The 19795-nt window shown below is 55.3% G+C and overlaps 1 protein-coding gene across 1 annotated transcript in view; it reads right to left on the reverse strand.

Moving 5' to 3' along the window:
• Positions 1-19795, reverse strand: part of DSCAML1 (DS cell adhesion molecule like 1) — a 302769-nt gene that overhangs the window by 10562 nt on the left and 272412 nt on the right. The window contains exons 21-30 of the mRNA XM_029912905.1: positions 19669-19792; positions 19120-19237; positions 18657-18820; positions 17493-17591; positions 9016-9204; positions 7067-7354; positions 4081-4236; positions 2839-2869; positions 1938-2056; positions 966-1118 (exon numbers count right to left, since the gene is read on the reverse strand). Coding sequence (XP_029768765.1) covers positions 966-1118; positions 1938-2056; positions 2839-2869; positions 4081-4236; positions 7067-7354; positions 9016-9204; positions 17493-17591; positions 18657-18820; positions 19120-19237; positions 19669-19792 — 1441 coding nt within the window. The remainder of the gene's footprint in view (positions 1-965; positions 1119-1937; positions 2057-2838; positions 2870-4080; positions 4237-7066; positions 7355-9015; positions 9205-17492; positions 17592-18656; positions 18821-19119; positions 19238-19668; positions 19793-19795) is intronic.

The following is a 19795-nucleotide window of genomic DNA, read 5'->3' on the forward strand; positions in this document are numbered from 1 at the left end:
AATCACTTTTCTTTGGCACAAAGTCAGGGGGGGGAAATGGGCAGTATTCACGTAGGACGTATCACCCTAGCCTTGCCTGACATGATCCACCCAAAGCTCCAACCCCCAGTAATCCAGGCAGTATTAGATTTTCACTTTCGTTCTATGCGGTTGTGCTGCTGTGAGGAAGACAAGAAATGCCAACAGCCACCTGAGACACACACAGGCTACAGTAGCATTTCTGTTTAAAAGAAGATGTGCAAAGTGCTCTAAAGTTCACAGCCCATCAGTGTGTCGTGGAAATGTGCATGCTAGTAGTAGGCTGTGGGTCCCATGCGTGGTACAAGTTGGGGGGGGATGGTGAAGGGGCTCCTGAGGTACAACTCACTTCCTCTCCTGCCATCTGACCTGCGTTTCACTTTAAAGTGCTCTAAAATGCAAACACAGCCCAATTGGCGTGGGATGCCTGATGAAGACTCAGTACAGCGTCTGCAGTACAATTTGAGGGTAGAGAGTCTCCCCGTTCCTACAATACAGCAAGCTACAGACAGTGCTGAGGCAGCCAGAGCTGAGCTGGGGCTTGAACTGAGAATGAGTGAGTGAGCTCAGTATGGGCCCCATGCATAGATTTTGGAGGTGCAAAGATGGGCACGCAAAGCCACACAGCGGCTGAGGTGCCTAGCTCCCACTTTTAGGCACCACTGCAATCCCCCAACTACACCTAAGTTTGTGCTCTAATAGTTCTCTAGGTGCCTCTGAGCACATCTATTGCCACCTCTGGCGAGCCCCATCTCCATCTCATGCCTAAGGATTCTCAAAGCAGGGCACATAGGCATGGCCCGGCCCTGCAGGGGCTGGATCCAGTAGGCACACTCAGAGGCTGCCTAACTCCACCCAAGCTGGTCTGGGAGGAGACAGCCCCCTTACAACGCTCAGCTCAATGGTACTCAGGGGTACTCAGGCAGCGAACAGCCTCGGGGACTTACTGGTTCCGGGTCGAATGTCAGACATGTCGATCAAGGGTCCGGTGTTCTGTATCAGAGCTGGATGGTGCAAGGATACCCCAGTGCAGAAGCTCTGGGGAGTCACAGCTTGGCTGAACTCTGTGTCTGTCACTGGTATTGTAGCTTTATCATCCCCTGCAAGGAGGAGAGTTTGGGAACTGAGCTCAGACAGCTCCACAGACACTTCTGTGGCAAGTAACCAGCATCACCAGCCCACGCTGTCCTGACCCCCTTGACAGTAACTCCCTGCCAGACCCATCTCTGGCTTCGCTGCTTGGGGGAATTCCCTCAGGCTCAATACACACAAGAGACCTGGGGCTTCGCTCAGCTCCTCCTGTGCTGTATGGTGCAGGGCCAGGGAAGTGGCACTTGCCCCCATTTCATGCCCGGGAAGGAGGAAGGCAGAGGCGCCTCCCAGCCTCTGTCCTGAGGGCCCCTCTCAGCTTCCAACCCAGTCCCCCCCCAGAACTAGAGTGTGAGAACGATCCCAAGCGGTATTGGCAACTTGGCTGAAGATGGAATAAATACAAGGAGATTGGAGGTGGGGTGGCGAGAGACCCTCCAGTACATGCCCTGGCCAGGATGGGCTCTTGGCATGGGGAGCTGGCACTCAGAAGCCAGGGCAGGCAGATCTCCACCTGGGAATAGTATTTCCCTGGCCAGAAGCATAGCAGGGGAAAGATTCTCTTCCCCAAGGGCCCTTCTGTGGGTTCTCCCAAAGTATGGCCACGCCTGTCCCATCTCACAGTGCTTGCTGCCGCTGCCCTCGTCTCTAGCGAATGAGCAGGAGTGCGTCCCGGCCTGCAACACTCCAACTGGACCCAGCCAGGAGCCTGTGGGGCTATTGGAAAGGTGCCGCCGTGGCCCTCAGCAGGGAAGGGTGGTTTGCTCAGCCATCCTTTAAACTGTAACAAGGCCGAGTGCCATTAGATCTGAGGCAAGAGCCCCACTCACCCAACTGCTTGATGCCCTCCTTGTCCTCAATGAGCAGCTGGACACGAGGAATATCGATGTGCAGCCGAGGCCCCTGGGGGGGCCCTTTCACTGGTGTGTCAAAGCTCCGGTTATTCTTGCTGCAGAGAAGAGAGAAGCCAATGAATATAGTAGAGCCTCCACTTCACTGACAGCCTTACCGGCGACCAGCTCTACGACCCCTTTCTTCCTGCTGGGGGGGTACCACACAAAAGGGCTGTGGGTGAAGAACAAGTCGCCACCCCATCACATTCCGACACCTGCCACGTATTGGAAATCGCTCTGCCGTGCTTTGAAAGACGAGCAGAAAGTGACGCACAAGACCCGCTGCTGTCACTGGGAGATATTCAATGTTATGAAGCCCTCAAATCCCCAATTAGTGGGTAAAATAGGGTCTTTGCTGTGCTCCATCATCACAGGGATCCAATCCCTGCAGCGCTGGGTGCTCACGCTACCCCAAATGAGCAGGCAGGACTGTGAGGCGAGTCACACAGCGCTGGGCTTCGGCGCCTGTCAGGGCACCACCTCTATCCTCTCTTCCTCAGGGCAGCCTCCCGCCTGCAGGGTCAATGCTGGGTATGATCCCAGACTCAAACACCCCCATCTGGTAGACAGCACCACAGGGCCACTTCTCAGGCAACATTTGTCTGCTGTCAGAATAGGGGGGCCAGCGGCAGCCACTGGCTACACCTGCTTTCAAGCGGCATTAGAAAAGGAGGCTTGGAAGTGACACCCCCGATCACTGTGGGTCTGTCTACACTGCAAGTGGGAGGTGCGACTGCAGCATATGTAGACACACGCTGAGGGTGCGCTCTGGTGCCACGAACTCCACCGGCAAGCGAGACAGGTTCTTACACTGGAAAAGGTGGTGCTGCTCACTCACCTTATTAGCATTTCTGCCAAGCTCTTTGCATCTGCAATACAAAAGCGAGAGACATTTGTAAGAGAGCCACAAAAAGGTCGGAAGATAGACTCTGTTCCCACTGCAGATGGATGCATGGGCTGGGGCGTGTCCCTGTGTGCGAAGGCAAGTTTCTAGAACAGCCTTCTGTGTGATATGCTAGGCGGGAGGGTACAGAACATGCACACAGACACGGTCAACATTAATTCTAGTGTAAGGTGTGTACAATCACAGTATCCTGCCATCCAACTACGATAATAGGCACAGTTATTTTCTAAGTACCTGACCAAACTAGTTTGCTAATTTTTTTTTTTTAAAATCCTTCCAGTCAATGAAGCTCTTGGCCTCACCCATCCAACCAAAATTCAGCCTTGTTCGGTGCATGCTTTTAAAGAGCAACACAATCCAATGCCCAAGAGAGCCTCCAGGATCTAAACTAAGATCTACACTGAAATGGATGATCACAGACTTTAGAGCTTCAAAAACTCATGAGGGCACTTTGTTTGTCTGTCGTCTACTCCCATACCTACCACTGTCACGGCAGAGCAGCTTACAGATTCTTCTGTCAAATACCATCTCCCCTGCCTTTGCAGGGCTGTTGCCCATACTTCCTGCTTTCCGCTAGAAATCTATTGTCTCCTATTAACTGTTCCAATGTGTTTAATCCATGTTAACTGAACCCGCCCCCCCCCATCAAAGTTTTCCGTTTCATTAACCATCTGTCTATGCTTTGGGGACTGGGTGGGGAAAAGGGCAGGGAACCCTGCCCAAAGCAGTGAAAGTGCAGGCTGGACTTTGTAGGGAGAGAGCGCCCCCAAGTCCCTCTCCTGCCCCGCCATATGCCAAACTGCAGATGCAAGTTACAAACACCACTTGGGAACACGGCTGGCCATGGTCAAACCCTCTAAAGCCCAAAGGTGTTTAACTGCAACCATCAAAGGTAGTGTATGCCATTAAAGAACCGCAAGGCCTGCCTTCCAGGAAAACTCCAGCGAGACCTAACGCTCGTTAGTGTAAACTAATCAGCTCCCAACAAACCCACCCAAAATATTAACAAAGCTCAGGCAACTACCACAATGCTTCCTGAGCCTACCTTGTTCACTCTGCCTGCCTGCCTGCTAGATCCCTTCCTCCCAACCGGCTATGGCTCTGCCATGCGCTTCAGGACCGACTCTCATGCTACGTCCGTTCAGTGGGGCACAGGAGGCCGGGCTCACACCTCACCTCGCAATCTCTTCAGACGCTTCTCCTTCCTCTTCTTCCGGATGATGAAGAGCAGGGCCACCCCGAGCGTGGCCAGGATCACAGGGCAGGCGATGGTGAAAAGCTTCTTCACGTCGTCCCCCTCCCCCTGAGCAGATTTGATTGGGGGTATGGTACCTAGGAGAGAGCCACACACACACGAGGCAGTAAGACAACACACCCACGTCGGACCTCAGCTCGGGGACCTGAGCCCAGCCGAGGCCAGGCTGGGCTGCGGACAACAGCTTCCTCCCAACTGCAAAGCGGCTTCAGAGGGATGTCAGGGTGGGGGCAGGGGGTGGTGTCTGGGATGCCCAGATAAATGCGCTTGCTCTCTCTGCACAGACCTACCCTCAGAGCTGGGCTGTTGGGGGCTCACCCCACAGGGCTACGGGAGATTCACCCAGCCCTTCTTACAGTCAGTCATGGGAACCCACGCTAAGCACACACATGATACATGAGAGCATGTACAACTGCAAGTCCCGGAAATGGCCGCTAAGAGGTGTCCTGGCCCCAGCCACCACCTCCCCTGCCAGGATTCATGTTCCTAACACATAGCCACGTGCTGTAAAGCGCTCTGATCTGACCCACCACAGAGTTTATCTGGCACGCAGTCCTTGCCACAGCCACTGACCATGGTAACCTCCTGAGGACGTCAGCGCTTGGAGGGTGGGGATGTGGGGCCACTGGGATGCGTTATTGCCCCCCAGAGAAGACTGCATGCAAATTTCATTTCCCTGCTGGGTGGTGTGGGCTTTGCAGAAGGGGGAGTGGGGGCAGGGTACTCAGTCAGGTAACGGGCACACCTGCCCTGTCTCATCTCCCTCTCCCTCTCCGTCCACTGATAAAAACGAGGCACTTGCAGTCTCCCTGGAGAACGAACATGTGACCAGGCTCTGAGCAGAAGCATCTGTCACGAGAACACACCAGCTCTACCACAACTCCCTGCTGACAGCTGGCACTGCCTGGCTCGGGGGCTGCTCAGGAAGGGGCCGGCACAGATTTCTGGCCTTTGTGTAATTGGAACAAACCCACCTGGCACCTGAGCTGCCCTTGTGAAAGGTGAAGAAACAAAGCAGGTGTGACACGTAGAGGGGTTTGCTTTACGGCGAGAACCCCCACAGGCTGAACGCTAAGGGACTGAGCGGTTACAGCCAGGACTCCAGGGTTCATTTCCTGGTTTTGCTACTGACTCCCTCCCTGTGCAAGTCAGGTCCCTGCTCCGTGCCTCAGTTTCCCCATGTGTACAATAGGGATAGTGATACTGGCCCCTGCAATCTTTGCAGGGAGAGGGGGCAGGGGAGCAGCAGGGATGATGGCTGGTTCTCCAGTGGCAATTACTAGGACATTTCTCAATGTTCTTTGGACAGTAAGTGAGGGAGGTGGTGTGGGAAGGGGTGGGGTATCACTCCAGTTCCCGGGTGTCTGCATCACAAAACGAAACCACTGCAGACAGCCTGCGCAGGGATGCCAAGGACTGAAGGGGCGATGGGGTATGTCTACAGGGCAGCTGGGTGTTTGCCTCCCAGTGCGGGGAGGCAGACAGGCGCGAGCTAGTGCTGCGAACACAGCAGGGTGGCTGCAGCCGCTGGGGAGCTGCCCGTGTCTGCCTCCGGGGTCGGGCAGGATTGTACTGGGATGGCTAGCCTGCGTCGACATGGCCATACTGCTATGTTTCGCATGCTAGTTCAAGCACATGTCTGTCTACCTGGGCTGGGAAACAGGCAGCTCACTGCTAATTAAATCCACCCCTTCCAGGAGGAAGGAGCCTAGGCCCTGGATGGGAGAGGAGGAATGGCTGCTACAGCCCTGCTGTGCCTTGTCAGACCCCAGCCAGCACAGACGCCGCAGAGACTGCGCTGGGTCACAAAGATCAGGCTGTGGGTGTGTTTAAAACCCAGCCCCCGAGCTGGGACAGCTGGGAGCCAGAGCGACCGTGTACCTAGTAATAAGGCAGGAGAAAGACCTGGAGAAGTCTCTAGCTAGGACAGGCCTGTGGTGAGCTAGGAAGGCACGTAGCAGGGAGTCTCCAGCATACGCTCTCTTGGGGGTTTGGAGAGATGGCTTTCTCCTGTACTCCTCTCCCCATCAGCCTAATCTAGTTCAGGGTGTGCTGGTAGCCGTGTCAGTCCCGGGACAGTAGAAAGAGACTGAGGCTATGTCTTCACTACCCGCCGATCCGGCGGGTAGCAATCGGTCTATCGGGGATCGACTTACCGCGTCTCGTGAGGACGCGGTAAAATCGATCCCTGATCGCTCTGCCGTCGACTCCGGAAATCCACCTCGGCAAGAGGCGGCAGCGGAGTCGGCGGCAGCGGTCGACTTTCCCCCGTCCTCACCGCCAGGTAAGCCGACCTAAAATACGCAACTTCAGCTACAGTATTCACGTAGCTGAAGTTGCGTATCTTAGGTCGGAACCCCGCTGTAGTGTAGACCTAGCCTTAGTGAGTGAGTGTGTGCGTGTCTTTTACTGGACCAGCTTCTGCTGGTGAGAGAGACGAGCTTTCCAACTACCCAGAGGCCCGAAGAAGAGCTCTGTGCAGCTCGTCTCTCTAACCTGCTTTAGGCAAATCTCACTACTCGTGCTCCCCTCCCAGCTCCGGGCCAGGCGCCACAGCCCCATGGGATCCCAGCTGTGGGCAGAGGAGGGCGAGGGGCAGGAGGAAGGCTAGTGACAGCTGCACAGAAGGCCCGGCTAGAAAGTGAGGAAGGTGGGGTGGAAGCAGTGGATTCTGGATGCTGCAGCTGCCTGGCGTTCAGCTGAGTGGCTCAGCAGGGCCACAGGCAGCAGCAAAACGCTGAGCAAGAGAGACAACCCCTTAATGCAACGACGCCAGCACGGGAATCCTACTGCTGGCCCACCCCAGCTGCCTAACCCGCACCACATGCTCCAGCCCCCTAAAGCACGCGATGCCCCGCGGCCAGCCCCCCAGAACCAGGCCACTCCCCGTGCTGCGTCAGCTCTTACTGCCGTCGTAGTCCAGCGTGGCGAACTGGGCGGTCTCGTTACCGCAGCCGGCGCTGTTGCAGGCCTTCATCCGCAGCTCGTACCAGGTGGCCTCGCGCAGCTCCGTCAGGAAGAGCTCACTGGAGCTGTTCGTCTTGAGGCTCTGCCAGACCCAGTTGCCCTTGGGCCGGTACTCCAGGACAATGGCCATGATGGGGCAGCCCCCGCTGCTCCAGCCCTGCAGGTTCAGCCTGGCGTGCGTAGAATTAATGTGGGTGAAGAGGTGCTGGTCCTTGCTGAAGGAGGGCTCTGTGGAAAAGGACGTGCCATGAGGGCCTGGGAGGGGGCGGCTCGTACAGGGCAAGCTTCCCATCTGCCCCCCTCCCCATGGCCTTCACTCGCTTTGCTGCATCTGAAGCAGTTCGGTGGTGGGTCTCAGTCCAGCCTTCAATGGGAGCTGGCTCTTACCCCGTCCCCATCCTGCCAGCAACACTCAGCGCGCTCAACCCCCTCCAACCCAGCGTCTGCCCGGCGGCCACAGTTCATGCTGCAAAGCGAAGCTGGTGACAGAGCTCCCAAGCACAAAGCCGCCTGCCCGGACGCTGGTAAATGCCCAGCAAGTGAGAAGCAGCAAAGGGCCCCTCCTGCCACGTCACCCAGGCAGGGGCTTTGCTGCTCAGGTTCCCTCCTGCAGGGGTTTTACGGCTGGGCTGCTGGAATTAGGGTTTGGGAACTGAACTGGAGGAGCAGAACCTGTGTCTCCATAATACACGACTGCGGAGGTCACTGCCTGGGCAGCCAGGGGAAAAAAATCCTACTTCTGGTCACAGCCAGTTGCGACAGCATCTTAACTAAAGATGACTGAGGACGGTGGAGTTCTTTTACCATCGGTCACAGCCAGCAATAAGCTCGTCCGTATAAGGCCAGGGCCAACTTTTAACAGGACTCTTGTCAAGGACGTGAGGCCAATAAACTGACCTCCTGCACCTTGCACCGCACGTTACAGAGGAAAATTCTAAACGCTCCTGGGAGTTTCTCATTTCAGCAAAGAAAAGGACACTGACGGCCGCACAGAGGAGTCAATTGGCCCCTGCGGCAACCTTACAAAACCAAATAACCCTGCAACAACAGACTGGGGCAGGAGTTTTCCTGATTCTCCTGTTCTGCCCACCAGTCTACCTCGCTTGATCCTGGCAAGAAGGCAGCGCTGGCCTTACTGGACCCTCTCTGGACACCTAACCATGGACCCAGCATCATCCACACACCCGCAGGATCATGCTGCTGTCACTCCTCCTTGTGTTCCCAATACTGCAGATAGCAAACTGCACTGGAGCAAACTGGGGGAGAAGGCAGGGTGCGTGGCAGTATGACATGAGGATGGGAAGGGGTTAAAGCATCAACACCTGACCCCACAATGGGTAGGTCAAATGTAAAATCTGAAAGGGAAAAGAAATGCAGCTGGTGAATCTCTGCACCAGGCTTGTGAGGCCCCTGGCCATGCTAGGGCCTGGGCAGTGGCACGGAACAGTGCAGAGCAAGTTGCCTCAGGACCTTTCCTCGCTGGGCTGGGGGAGGCCCTGGTGAGCGCGTGCCGGAGCAGCAGCTGGTCCAGGATGCCCTGGGAGTGACCAGCAGCTCAGGAAGAGCATCGTCCAGGACAGAAGCAAAAGGGAAGCCCTTCGCCTTTCCCTGCCGACAAGCTAGAACTCGCTCGTCAGGCCGTGGCCTGCATTCTGCCTCCAGCAGCGGCTTGTGCGGATGCACCCGGCCCATAGTGCTGTGCTGAACGAGGGGCGGTCTACTTCCTCCCTCGCCCCAGCCCCTCCCTCCCTCGCTCGCTCGCCAGGAGCTAAGGAATGAATTAAAGAGGGGAACCAGCGCAGGTGGCCCGAGACGTACAAGCAACTCTGCCAGCATCAGGCCGGCAGACAGAGCAGTTCCGAGCAGCTGGGTGGCCCCTGCTGGTTTACCTCTGCCGTGTGTCTTGGCCTCAATGATCTCACTGATCCGGCCGGCCCCCACGCTGTTCTTAGCTGCCAGCTTCACCTTGTACCACGTGCCGCACTTGAGGCTGTCCAGCTTGAACGAGCGCTCGGTGGAGCTGATGAACACGTCTTTCCACTCCTCGCTGTTGTCCACCGAGTACTGCAGCACAAAGCCTGCGGGGGGAGAGGAGCAGGGGCTGTTAGTGCTCAAGATCTAGAGGGAGTCAGGGAGACAGGGACCGAGCACAACCTGTTTCTCCTCTCCAAGGGGGTTGCAACATGGTGGCAGGTGGGAAAGGGCTGGTCAAAGAAGCCCTGGCTCGGCAGGTCTACTGTGCTCTGAATCTGTGCATCCAATCAACAAGCAGGCCTCAATCCCGCCCGTCCGAAGGTAGGTGACTCTCAGCCCCATTGTACAGATGGATACACTGAGGCAGGGAGGGCTAAGGAGCTAGATTTGAAGAGCCTTTAGGTAACACCATGGAAGGTGTTGCATTAACTGCCTGTGCAAAGTACAAGGTTAGCCAATTTAATGTGCAGTTACCCAGCCCGCTGCACATGCTCCACATTCACGGGAGAACCTGGTTCCAAGTTACTTGCCCAATGTTGCGCAGCCAATCAGAGGCAGAGTCCTCCAGAGAACCCAGGAGTCCAGAGTCCTCACCACTGTTTTAGACTAAGGGTATGTCTACGCAGCAGTTTCAACTCAGGCTCGAGCCTAACCCCCTCTACCATCTACACACAAATCACACTAACCCAGGGCTCAGATCCCAGGTCCCCACAGGGATGGAGGGTCAAACCCTGAGTCAAGCCAGGGCCCTGGGTTCAAGCCTTATTGCTTTGCAGTGTAGATGCAGCCCCCCTATGACTCGTGTTCTGGGAATCCCACAAGCCAACTTTCTGTGTCCTCTGGATGGTCAAGTTTGGTGGACAGTCACGTTTTCCAACATTGCACCACAAACAAAGGGATAGAGTGGCCATATTTTGGAAGGGCGCTAGGAAGTCTGGGATACGGGTGGTTGGACTTGGGCCTGAATAATGCAGTGCAGATCCTGGAATCCCAGGTTGGGACCCAGGGTTCAACAATTCCTAGCCTGGGTTACAAATGAATGTAGATGCTCAAGCCCTAGGTTCACAAACCCAGGGGCTGTTAACTTCAGTTCTGCTGCAGCGGGGCTCACATTGCAGGGTAGAGACACCCTAAGGGCACCCTACCCCTTGGTTTGGGCTCACAGCAGACGGTTGTAAATTGCAACCCACCCCTGTCACCAGATGGTGCTGAAGCAGCCAGATGAACAGACTCCAAAAAGGCAGAGGGGAAATAATCTTTATGCATCTATAATGAATGCAGAGGAAAACAATTCCCCTAGCTCCCCCTTTGCCTCCCCCCAGCGCAGACTGACACAGCCCTGAGATTGCACGGGGCTGCTAGCAATGGGCGCCTGATACAATGCAGGAACCCAGATCGAAGTGGCGCAACACCAGCCACGCGTAAGGGCCCACGTGCATAATGCTAAAAGCTGACCAGCCTGGGCCGCCGAGGGCAGCCAGGGTTCCGTAGTCGGAGGGATTAGTCTGGTGCTTTGCTTCTGGGGTTTAGAATACCGTGTGCTGCTGGACGTCTCCGTTTCACACCTATTGTCAGTCACGCTGAGGGCAGAGTCCCACCTGCTGCATCTTCCTCCTCCCCAGCCCACGAGCGAGAGCCCCTCTCCACGCAGGACCCAGCACTTACACAGGACGAATCGTCTCCGACAGCCCTCGGCCACACCCAGAAACCCGCTCGCCCAAGGGGAAGGGGGAGCCCAGCGCCTGATGCACGTTACACTGCCCCACCAGCACGGCTGCAGACTGGGGACTGCTCCGCCACACCACTGTGTGTGGGGGGAGGGACTGCGCTAACGGCTCCCCCTGGCCACGCATCTCCAGACCCATCCCGGGGGCTGTTTCCGTCAATCCCCAGCAGAAGGCTCTGCAGCGACAGCGGTGGAAGGCAAAGGCCTCTGCGAGATTCTGCCGCTGGCCCTGCCAAGGTGCCCGTCTCTAGGACTGTCCTCGGGCTCTGCTGTGATTACCAACGAGAGGGCCAGGCCGTGCTGATTACAAGGGGGTTTTCAGTGGGGCTGGAGCCCAGCTGGGACCTCGCCAGACCCATTGCACACGGCCCCCCGAGGTGCCTTCTGAGGGGGGCGCTCAGCCACTGACTTGCGGTTTCTCATCCCAGATAAAATCAGTCAATTGTTAGCCACCCCCCTGCCCTACCTTCCCCTTTGCCAACAACAGCTAACGAGGGGAGCGTGACCACACAGATTAACGCCAGAACACGGCACTCTAATGGCGCTCCACAGCCTCCCCTACCCCCCTCCGGGCCAGGCCTGGAAGGAGCCTTGATTTCCAATTCAAATCCAGCTCTGCCTCCGCGCACATTAAACATGTCTTCCTGCCTAATTTCATACATATGAATGGGGATGGAAATGGAGCCCTCTTGTCTTAGATTATTAAAATGGAGCTGGAACGAGGGGGGAGATTCCCTCCCCCTTTATTATGGATATTAGCGCCGAGGTTTGAGGCTGGCTTGCTTGGCGGCTGCAGAGTCTATGGGCAGGAAAATCCACCTCTCTCAGCCTGCACCAAATCCCTCCTCAGACATGCGGAGGGGCATGTGTGTTGGGGCATCTGCCATCCGGGTCGGTTTGTGGGGAGGAAGCTACTGGTCCCCCAGCTGTCTGAGCAGGTTACTGGGGAAAAGGCAGGAAAAGGGAGTTTCCGGATTAAAAGGCATGGGGCCAAAGCCCGCACTGGAACATATAGCTCACGGACGCCCCTGTCCTAGCAGCACCTGACACTGCAGCCACCTGCTCTGACCCAGTGGCACTGCAGCAAACTAGGAATGTTGGACACCCCCCGACCCCTGCAACGGCCATCATGGTGCAGGTCCCAGTTCCAGCACAGCTGTGGGGACTGGGCAGGCGGGGAGATGGGGCCTGACCCATGGTCGGGAACGACACTAGAGCTTTGGGCCTTTCCAGGGTGCAAAACCAATATGAGACCGTGGCCGGCTCCCACGTGGCCTGGGAGCTGAACCATGCCAAGGCTGCCATGTTACAAGACGGTCCCACACAATCCAGTATGAGAACTGTGGCGTGGAGGGGCCCCGAGGCAGGGAACTTCAGCACTGTTTCCTTAGGCGAGAGGGCAGCGCGAACACTGGGGGCGGGGAGGGGAGGGATTCTCAAATGTCAGAGCCGGCACTGAGCTGCCCTGCCGGAGATACAGCTTCAGACTCCATCCCCTGCCTCCAGCCCTCCTTGGGAGAAGGGCCACAGGGGGAGGGCCGTGCCCCGCGACAGCAATAACCACAGCTCTTGAGGTTAATGGGCTTCCTGTCCCATGTTCCCCAGTGGGTTGTGGGACAGGGCTGGGGGTGTGCGGGGAGGGACATGGGCTGGGATACAGAGATCACCGAGTACATAGCAAAGTGCACAGTTCTGGTGCAAGGCGAGGCATAACACTGCCCTGTCACCCACCCCCCAGCAAGCCTGCAGGTTTCCTGGGGGTCTGCTGCCTGCTCCCCCCAGGGCTCAGTCTGTACACAACATCCCCTCTGTGGCTGCCCCTCGGTCCTCCCAACCCTGATCGCTCTCCAAACCAGCGCCTTGGGGAAGGCGCATGCCTGCACCTGGCAGCCTGGCCTGGCCCCTTCAGCAGATGCCTCTCCCAGGCACTAGCAATTCTGGGGACTCCCGTGGCTCCGGTCTCCCCGGCTCTCTCAAGCGACCTGCCTTTCGATCTTGCTCCCTGGGACATGTAGTGTCCGACCGGGCACCATCAATAGCATTTTCACCAATGACTTGTTTCCGCATCAGAGTTCGGTGAGTGTGGAATGTGAGTGATTGGAGCCAGGCTATAAAAGGAAAGCCGGAATTAACTAGCTCCCTCGGGAAGCTGCTAGGAAGTTGCTTCTGTCATTGACTGCTGCCTCCTTTCACATGATTAAGAGTATTAGGAAACACACCGGGTCCTAGATGAATAAACCTGTTACACTCCCATCAACAACATGTCTTAAAATGGCTCTTGGGGCTTTATTGGGGAGTGAGGCAGGCTTGCGTACACACACAGAAGCAGTTGTTAGACTTCAGTGAGGTGAGTATTATTCTGAGCCGATCCCCTTGCAATCCCAGAATACGCACAACAAAGAATCACCTGTCAAATGCCTAACACATAATCTATTCCAACAAGGCTCAAAGGCCTCACTTCCATAGGTGTATCAGCAAGTCATTTGTTTGGGAATCTTGCGTAACACACACACACACACACACATACAATGCTGCTGCTTTAAGGGTAGGCTTGTCTACACAGAGAAATTGACCCGTATAGCTATAGTGGAAGAATGACACTGTTACAGCTTGGGCCAGCGTAACCCCTGGCTTAGAACAGGGTGTCCTGTGCACACAAGCCCTGTGTTATGAGTCTGTTTACACACAGACGTGCCCAGTCTGAAGGACTTGTTTCAGAGTTGGAGAACTACAAAACGAGATTAACACAAGTCCCTAAGAGAGAGCACAGTGTCGTTCTCTCCTCCAACAGTCTGCACTGCACTGAACGCTAAATGTCTGCCAGTCCCTGCAGATTTTAAAATGTGGTGCAGAGAAACCTCCAGGCTCGGTTTGCAAAGTGTCTGAGTGGGTGTTCTTATTTCTGCATCCTCTGATAGCAGTCTGTGTGTGCAGGAGTCATTGGTTTAGGGACTACATTCAGCTTGGTCACCATTATGTAGGGTGCTGTAGCGAAGCAAAGACTCACCGGCCCAGCGCCTCCTGCTGGTCGTCTTAGAATTAGCTCTTTTCCAGCTTCAGAGCACCCTCTGCTGGCCGGTGGCTTGCCTGCCTCAGGCTGGTGCCCCTTTACCTCAGGGTTCTGCCCCAGCTGTACCCCCACTCTCTGGGTCTCCCCTCCTGGGGAACCCCCCAACCCTCTAAACCCACCTCGCCTCAGTGGCTACTGCCAGTCGTCATCTAGCCCCCGCTCCCTAGGGCAGACTGCAGTCTGTCATGGCCACTCATTGGCAAGGGGTTTGACCAATTCCCAGGCTGTCCCTCTGCAGCCCCAGTACCTTCCTTAGGCCTTGCACAAGGCCTCAGCCTGGGGAGTTACCAAGCTGGGGCTCCCCAGCTCCTCTTGCCCTTTTCCCCAGCACTGCTCTGCCTCAGGTACCCTGCAGCCAGGTCCTTCTCTCTCCAGAGCTAGAGAGAGACTCCTCTGCCTCCTGGCCCCACAGCCCTTTGATCAGGGCCAGCTGGGCCCTGATTGGCATGGCCCCAGGTGTGGCTGCTTCCCCCATCAGCCTAGCCAAGTATCTTAATGAGGAAAACCTGTAACTCCCAGGATGGACTGCAAATTCCTAGGGCTCAATGAACTTCGTGCATAGCTACTGCAGCTCTCTCTAATGGGAATCTAGCATGTGGCTATTGGATTCCCTGCTTAGGAAACGATGAGAGAACCTATGGACAAAGGAATGTTTGCTGTGCCGGGTAATGCAGGACTGGGCTTGACGTCACAGATGTTTTCACAGTGATCTAAGATGTTGGATTTATAGCTGAACGATCCTATATAGGACCAATACATGTAACACACACACGCCCACGCTCATCTCCACTAAACACAGTACCCAGTGACAATTGTTATTAGACACTCCAAAGAGTGAGGAAAGTCAAAGGTGGCAGCAGGTGTACCGGACGCATCACGAGCATGGGGTTCCTGCCAATGTCTGCGTGTAATGAGGATGACTTACTGTTGCCGTGGGAATCATAACTCGGAATGTCTTGACTTTTTATATATGCAAATCTCAACCTCCGTGTTGCACTGACAGGTTTATTTATTTTTGCATTTACTTTCGCTCATTCTTAAACAAAAATAGAACAGGAAGAGAGGCCCATGGTTGTGCAAATGTGCGTCAGGAGTTGAATGAATGACTATTCAAATGAAGGTAGTAATGTTCAATTGGACACTCTCAGACGCCTGTGTGATTTGACTGTCCGACAATATTTGATCTCAAGACTGACGTACAGGTAAGTGCGTTTGTTTTACTACAGACAGACCCACACAAACTCAATGGCAACCCAGGTGGAACTGTGCAAGAGAGGGAAAGATGGTCTTGTTAAAAGACACGGTATTACCATAGCATCTAGACGTCAAAACTGCAGCTTCATTGAGCTGCCCAGACAGACACACAATAAGAGACCATCCGTGCCTTAAAGAACCTACAATCTAAACAGACAAGACAGTCACGTGGTGGGAGGGGAAACCGAGGCACGGAGAGGGGCGGGCACTTGCATAAGGTCACCCATCAGGTCGTTAGCAGACGGGAGCAGAACCCATGACTCCAGGTGGCAGTCCAGGCTCTATGCACAAGACTGCACTGCCTCCCAGCAGCATGGAGATCTGGGTTCTGTTACCAGCTTTGCTACTGACCATGTCTGTGACTTTGAGCCAGTCACTTTCCCTTTCTGCACCTTGGTTTCCCCCTCAGGATAATGGGGCAGTAATGCTGAGCTACCTCTCGGTGTGGGTGTGCAGCTGGATCCATTCGCATTGGCCGGGCCCAGAGACCTGGCACGTAGGGCAGAGGCAGAGTGTTGTTATTAACATGCATGCACCCAGGGAAGCCCTATCCCAAACGAACTGGCCTAGTTACACATTTCACCACAAACTCAAAGCTCAGCCAGTATTGGGGAAGGTTCATGGATCGAGAGAGCCTGGGCCAGCCCCCTGACCCGATCCAGGACCAGTTCAGAGCTTGGGATAAAAATCCCATCCCTTCTGCAGCAGCATGTGGATCTAAGTCATAAAACCAAGCACATCTCAGTGGCTTTGACTCAGTTTTGGGTCTTCTGCTTCCAGAACCTCAGGGGAGCGAACCCCACACCGAGCAGAACCCCAAGAAATACTCGCGCCTCTTCCCCAGCATGAGGGTGCCCGATTCTGTCCAGCATTGGCCTTCAGCACAACCTGTCACTGCTCACGCGGACCCTGCCACTGCTCTCCCCCAACACCCATTCCACACACGACTTCCGTCCTGCCACTTCCAGACCGGCCCCATCAGGTGGCGCTGTCTCCCCCTGCAAAGCCAACACCAAGTTGCTTTGCAGAAGGAAGAGCCCGGGAGAAGCGGCGCACTCCCGTTCTGAAGGCTCACGCCACGATTCGCCCGGCCTTTAGTTATTTATTGATTTTTTATATGCAGCATGTTTTTAATATTTCTAATCCAATTATAACCAAATTTATCAACAGAGTCCATTGAAGTGAAAGGCTGCTGGCTGGGGAGATTTGCTTGTAATTACTTTCATGCTTTTAATTAATTGTAAGTGAGGTTTCCATCCCCCCCACCCCCAGTCTGCAGCTGTTTCAACATATAATTCACTAGATGAATCAGAGCAGAAAGGAGGCTTCGGAAAGCCAGGAAATTCCTAGAGCTCTCTAGCCGTCCAAGATCTGCTGGGAAGGGGAGATGCAGGTAGGAGATGAGCCCTAGTCACTCAGGGTCCAAGCTTCGTAGACGCCAGGCAGCTACAAGAGATCTCCCAGGCAGCCAGAAATAGCAATTAGCGGCTTGGCTTTTGCAAGCCGCTTCAGTCCCAGGATCTTGTAAAAACACTTCACAAGCTATTTAATTGAGACTTGCAGCCCCCCTGCAAGGTTGGGAAGCGTCACTCTTACAGACGGGGAAAGTGAGGCACGCAGACTAAATAATTTAGCCGGTCAGTGGCAAAGATGGAAGTAAAAGCCAGGAGTCTTCCTGGCTCCCAGTTCTTAGCCCTAAGCCATAGACTGACGTTCCTTCTCAGAGCCAGGACTCGCCATTCCCCTGCTCTAACCACTAGACTACATTCACCTCCAGAAGTTGGCTGTAGAACCAGGAGACCCTGACTCTGACCCTGACCACCATGGGAGCCATGCAAGGGTCTCCTTTGAAACAAGGACGCACGCCATTGCACCTTCCGTAACAGACTCATCATTAATCCTCAGAAGGCCAATCCGGATCTCCAGAAGCTAAGCCCTAATGTGCTAGCATCCGGAGCTCCAAAGCCACTAGCCCTTCCCTCTTGGAGACCATGTGCCTCCATCTGGCTTTGCAGCCCCAGTGGCGAAGCAGACCCAGCTGCTCACACATGGCAGTCCACCCCCAGCCCCTCCCAGAAAACTTAGCAATATCAAGGTCAGACACAGAATCTGCCATCTCCCCAGCCCCTTCCTGAGTTGGGCATGCAGAATCCCCAGAATTTATGCCACTTCCTCTCCTCCTTTGGCCGTGGCTGTGGAGCACAAGCCATGCAGAGCAGAAGCCCCGCTTAAAGAGGGAATCTCAGCACCCTAAACCCTGACACTCAATATCACAACCCTACAGCTGTCCAGCCACACAGAGCTCCTGACGCTCTCCAGTCCCTTGCCCTTCCCTGCCTCACCTCTGATGGAGCTGCCGCCGTTGTCCCCAGGAATCCAGGCCAACGTGATGGATGAAGCGGAGGTTTTAGATACAGTCAAGCGCGGCTGGTCCGGGGGAACTAGATCAAACAAACAGCACAAAGTCACTGAGCGCATTTCACACTGGAACCAGAGCCAGACATCTGCACCTTTATAGGGTTAATTTCAAACCGTGCCCACAGACACTTTTGTGCACTGAGCCCCATGTGCACAGGGATGGCCCTCTATCCTTTCATCCTGTTGGGAAGAGACATGGAGCTTCCCAGCTTCATCACAGTGTGGAGAAAAAATCGAATGGTTGGATCTTTGAGGTTCAGAATTTGGAGGCAGTTTACAAGGCGTTCAGCAAAACCGAACATGGAGGGAAATTTTTGCATGGGAGTTTTTTTAATTCAATGTTTCAAACATCCCCTGGCAACCCAAACAACAGCCTTGGTTTAATGCACAAGAGCGGAGAGCAAGACGGTCCTGGAACAGAAAACAAAACAATCCCGTCTCACCTCCCTGCTCCAGAATGAGTGAAAAGCAAAGTGTAACAACAGCATCACTAGCAACAGGTCAACCAGACCCCACCCTCTCAGTGCGCACAACTTCATGGCTTCATTTGCATCAACACAGGGAAGGAAACGCCTGGGACTCAGACACTGAGCTGTTTCTGCTCTCACAGAGGCATCACACTGATGTAACTCCATAGACTCCAGGGGGGCTCGGCTGGATGGACACACCAGCCTATGAGAGACCAGAACCAGTCCAATCGGTACATTGATGGTGTGGGCACTTTCACTGGGCGAAGCGGTGTTCGGATGGGCTTGTGGAAAGCAATTCTCAGGCCCACGGACAAAACTCATTTAATTGTACAACAAAACTTGACTCATGACAAAGTGCGATTGGCTTCGGGCAACATTAGTTTATATAAAAGGGAAGGCTGCCCCATCGGGGAACTGAAACAACTGCATGTGACTTAAGTGGCCAATCACAGAGTTCCAACAACTAATTCCAAGCTCCGATGAGCTGAATGAACAACCCCAGTGGCCAAGATGCGGCTGCAGAAAATCTCTGTCCAGCCATTTCCAGCAACCAGCAGATTTGTAAGGATGGGCAAAGGCAGAGCAGGGTCGAGCATGCCAGGCTGGCACAGCCCTTACCTTGCACCAGCAGGTTGATGATGATGGTATCAAAGCCCCAGGTGTTGGTGGCGGTGCAGGTGTAATACCCAGAATCCTCTGCTTTCACCGAGCGCAGGACCAGTGTGCCGTTGGCCTGGATCAGCCGGTGCCCATCCACTGCCACCGGGATGGCAGAATCCTCACTGCAAGGAACAAGAAATGCCAGCAGCTCATCAGCATAAATCCCTACTTGCGCCTCCCAGCAGCAAGCAGCTCCCAGCGCTTAGATGGGGCTCCAGAGCGTGTTGCTCAGATGGCATGTAGCGCTGCCTGGCCACTCTTCCATTCCACAGGCCAACGGCCAGGCAGCGCCCCCAAGCGAAAGGTCAGCTCCTCCAGGAACAAGGACCTCTGGAGCTTTTCCCTTTTGCCACCTCCCTGCCACAGGATCAGGGCTCCTCCCGAGAGACTGCACGGTGGGGAAAAGGTAGGCTTTAGTTACCTGTCCTTGGTCCATTTAATGGCAGGGGCCGGCTCCCCAACCGAATTGCACGGCAGCCTCACGTCCTTCATCCACGGAGTGGTGACGGTGCCGCCGAAGGAAATGATCTTGGCTGGGGCTGTGGGGGGAAGGGAACGTCAGTCTGGCCGGACGAGCCACGCACACAGAGCCTGCCTATCCCAACAGTGCAGACCCCACCCTGCTGCACCAGGGCTGAGATTCACCACCTTTGTCGATGCCGCAGAACCTGCTCCAAGCCATCGGGCAGTCGGAGTAGCCGGCGCATCGCGAGGTGCTGGCTACGGCGAGTCCTGGAGACGAGGGGCTGACCAGAGCCAGCACCAGGGCACGTGTCAAACCCGAGCCTGGGTCCAGAGTGTGCAGTGGGCCTCCCAGGCTCTACACTGAGCCCAATCTAAATGCCAGATGACCTTGCCCCTCCCCCCAGGACTCTGTTACCCAGAGAGAGACCCAGCTCCCCTCCAATCAGCCCCACTGCCCCCCTGCCCCACCCCATCTGCCCACCCCACCCCACAGGCCCTGCCGCACCTTTCCCAGCAGGCTCAATGGTGACCTTTTCACTGATGTTGCCACGTCCCGCCGAGGTCACGGCCGCCACCCACAGCATGTACTGCTGCCCGCGGTTGAGGTGGGCGATGCGGTAGAAGAGTTGCTC

This window comes from Terrapene carolina, unplaced genomic scaffold, assembly GCF_002925995.2.
Source record: "Terrapene carolina triunguis isolate 2854851 unplaced genomic scaffold, T_m_triunguis-2.0 Scaffold374, whole genome shotgun sequence".
NCBI lineage: Eukaryota > Metazoa > Chordata > Testudines > Emydidae > Terrapene > Terrapene triunguis.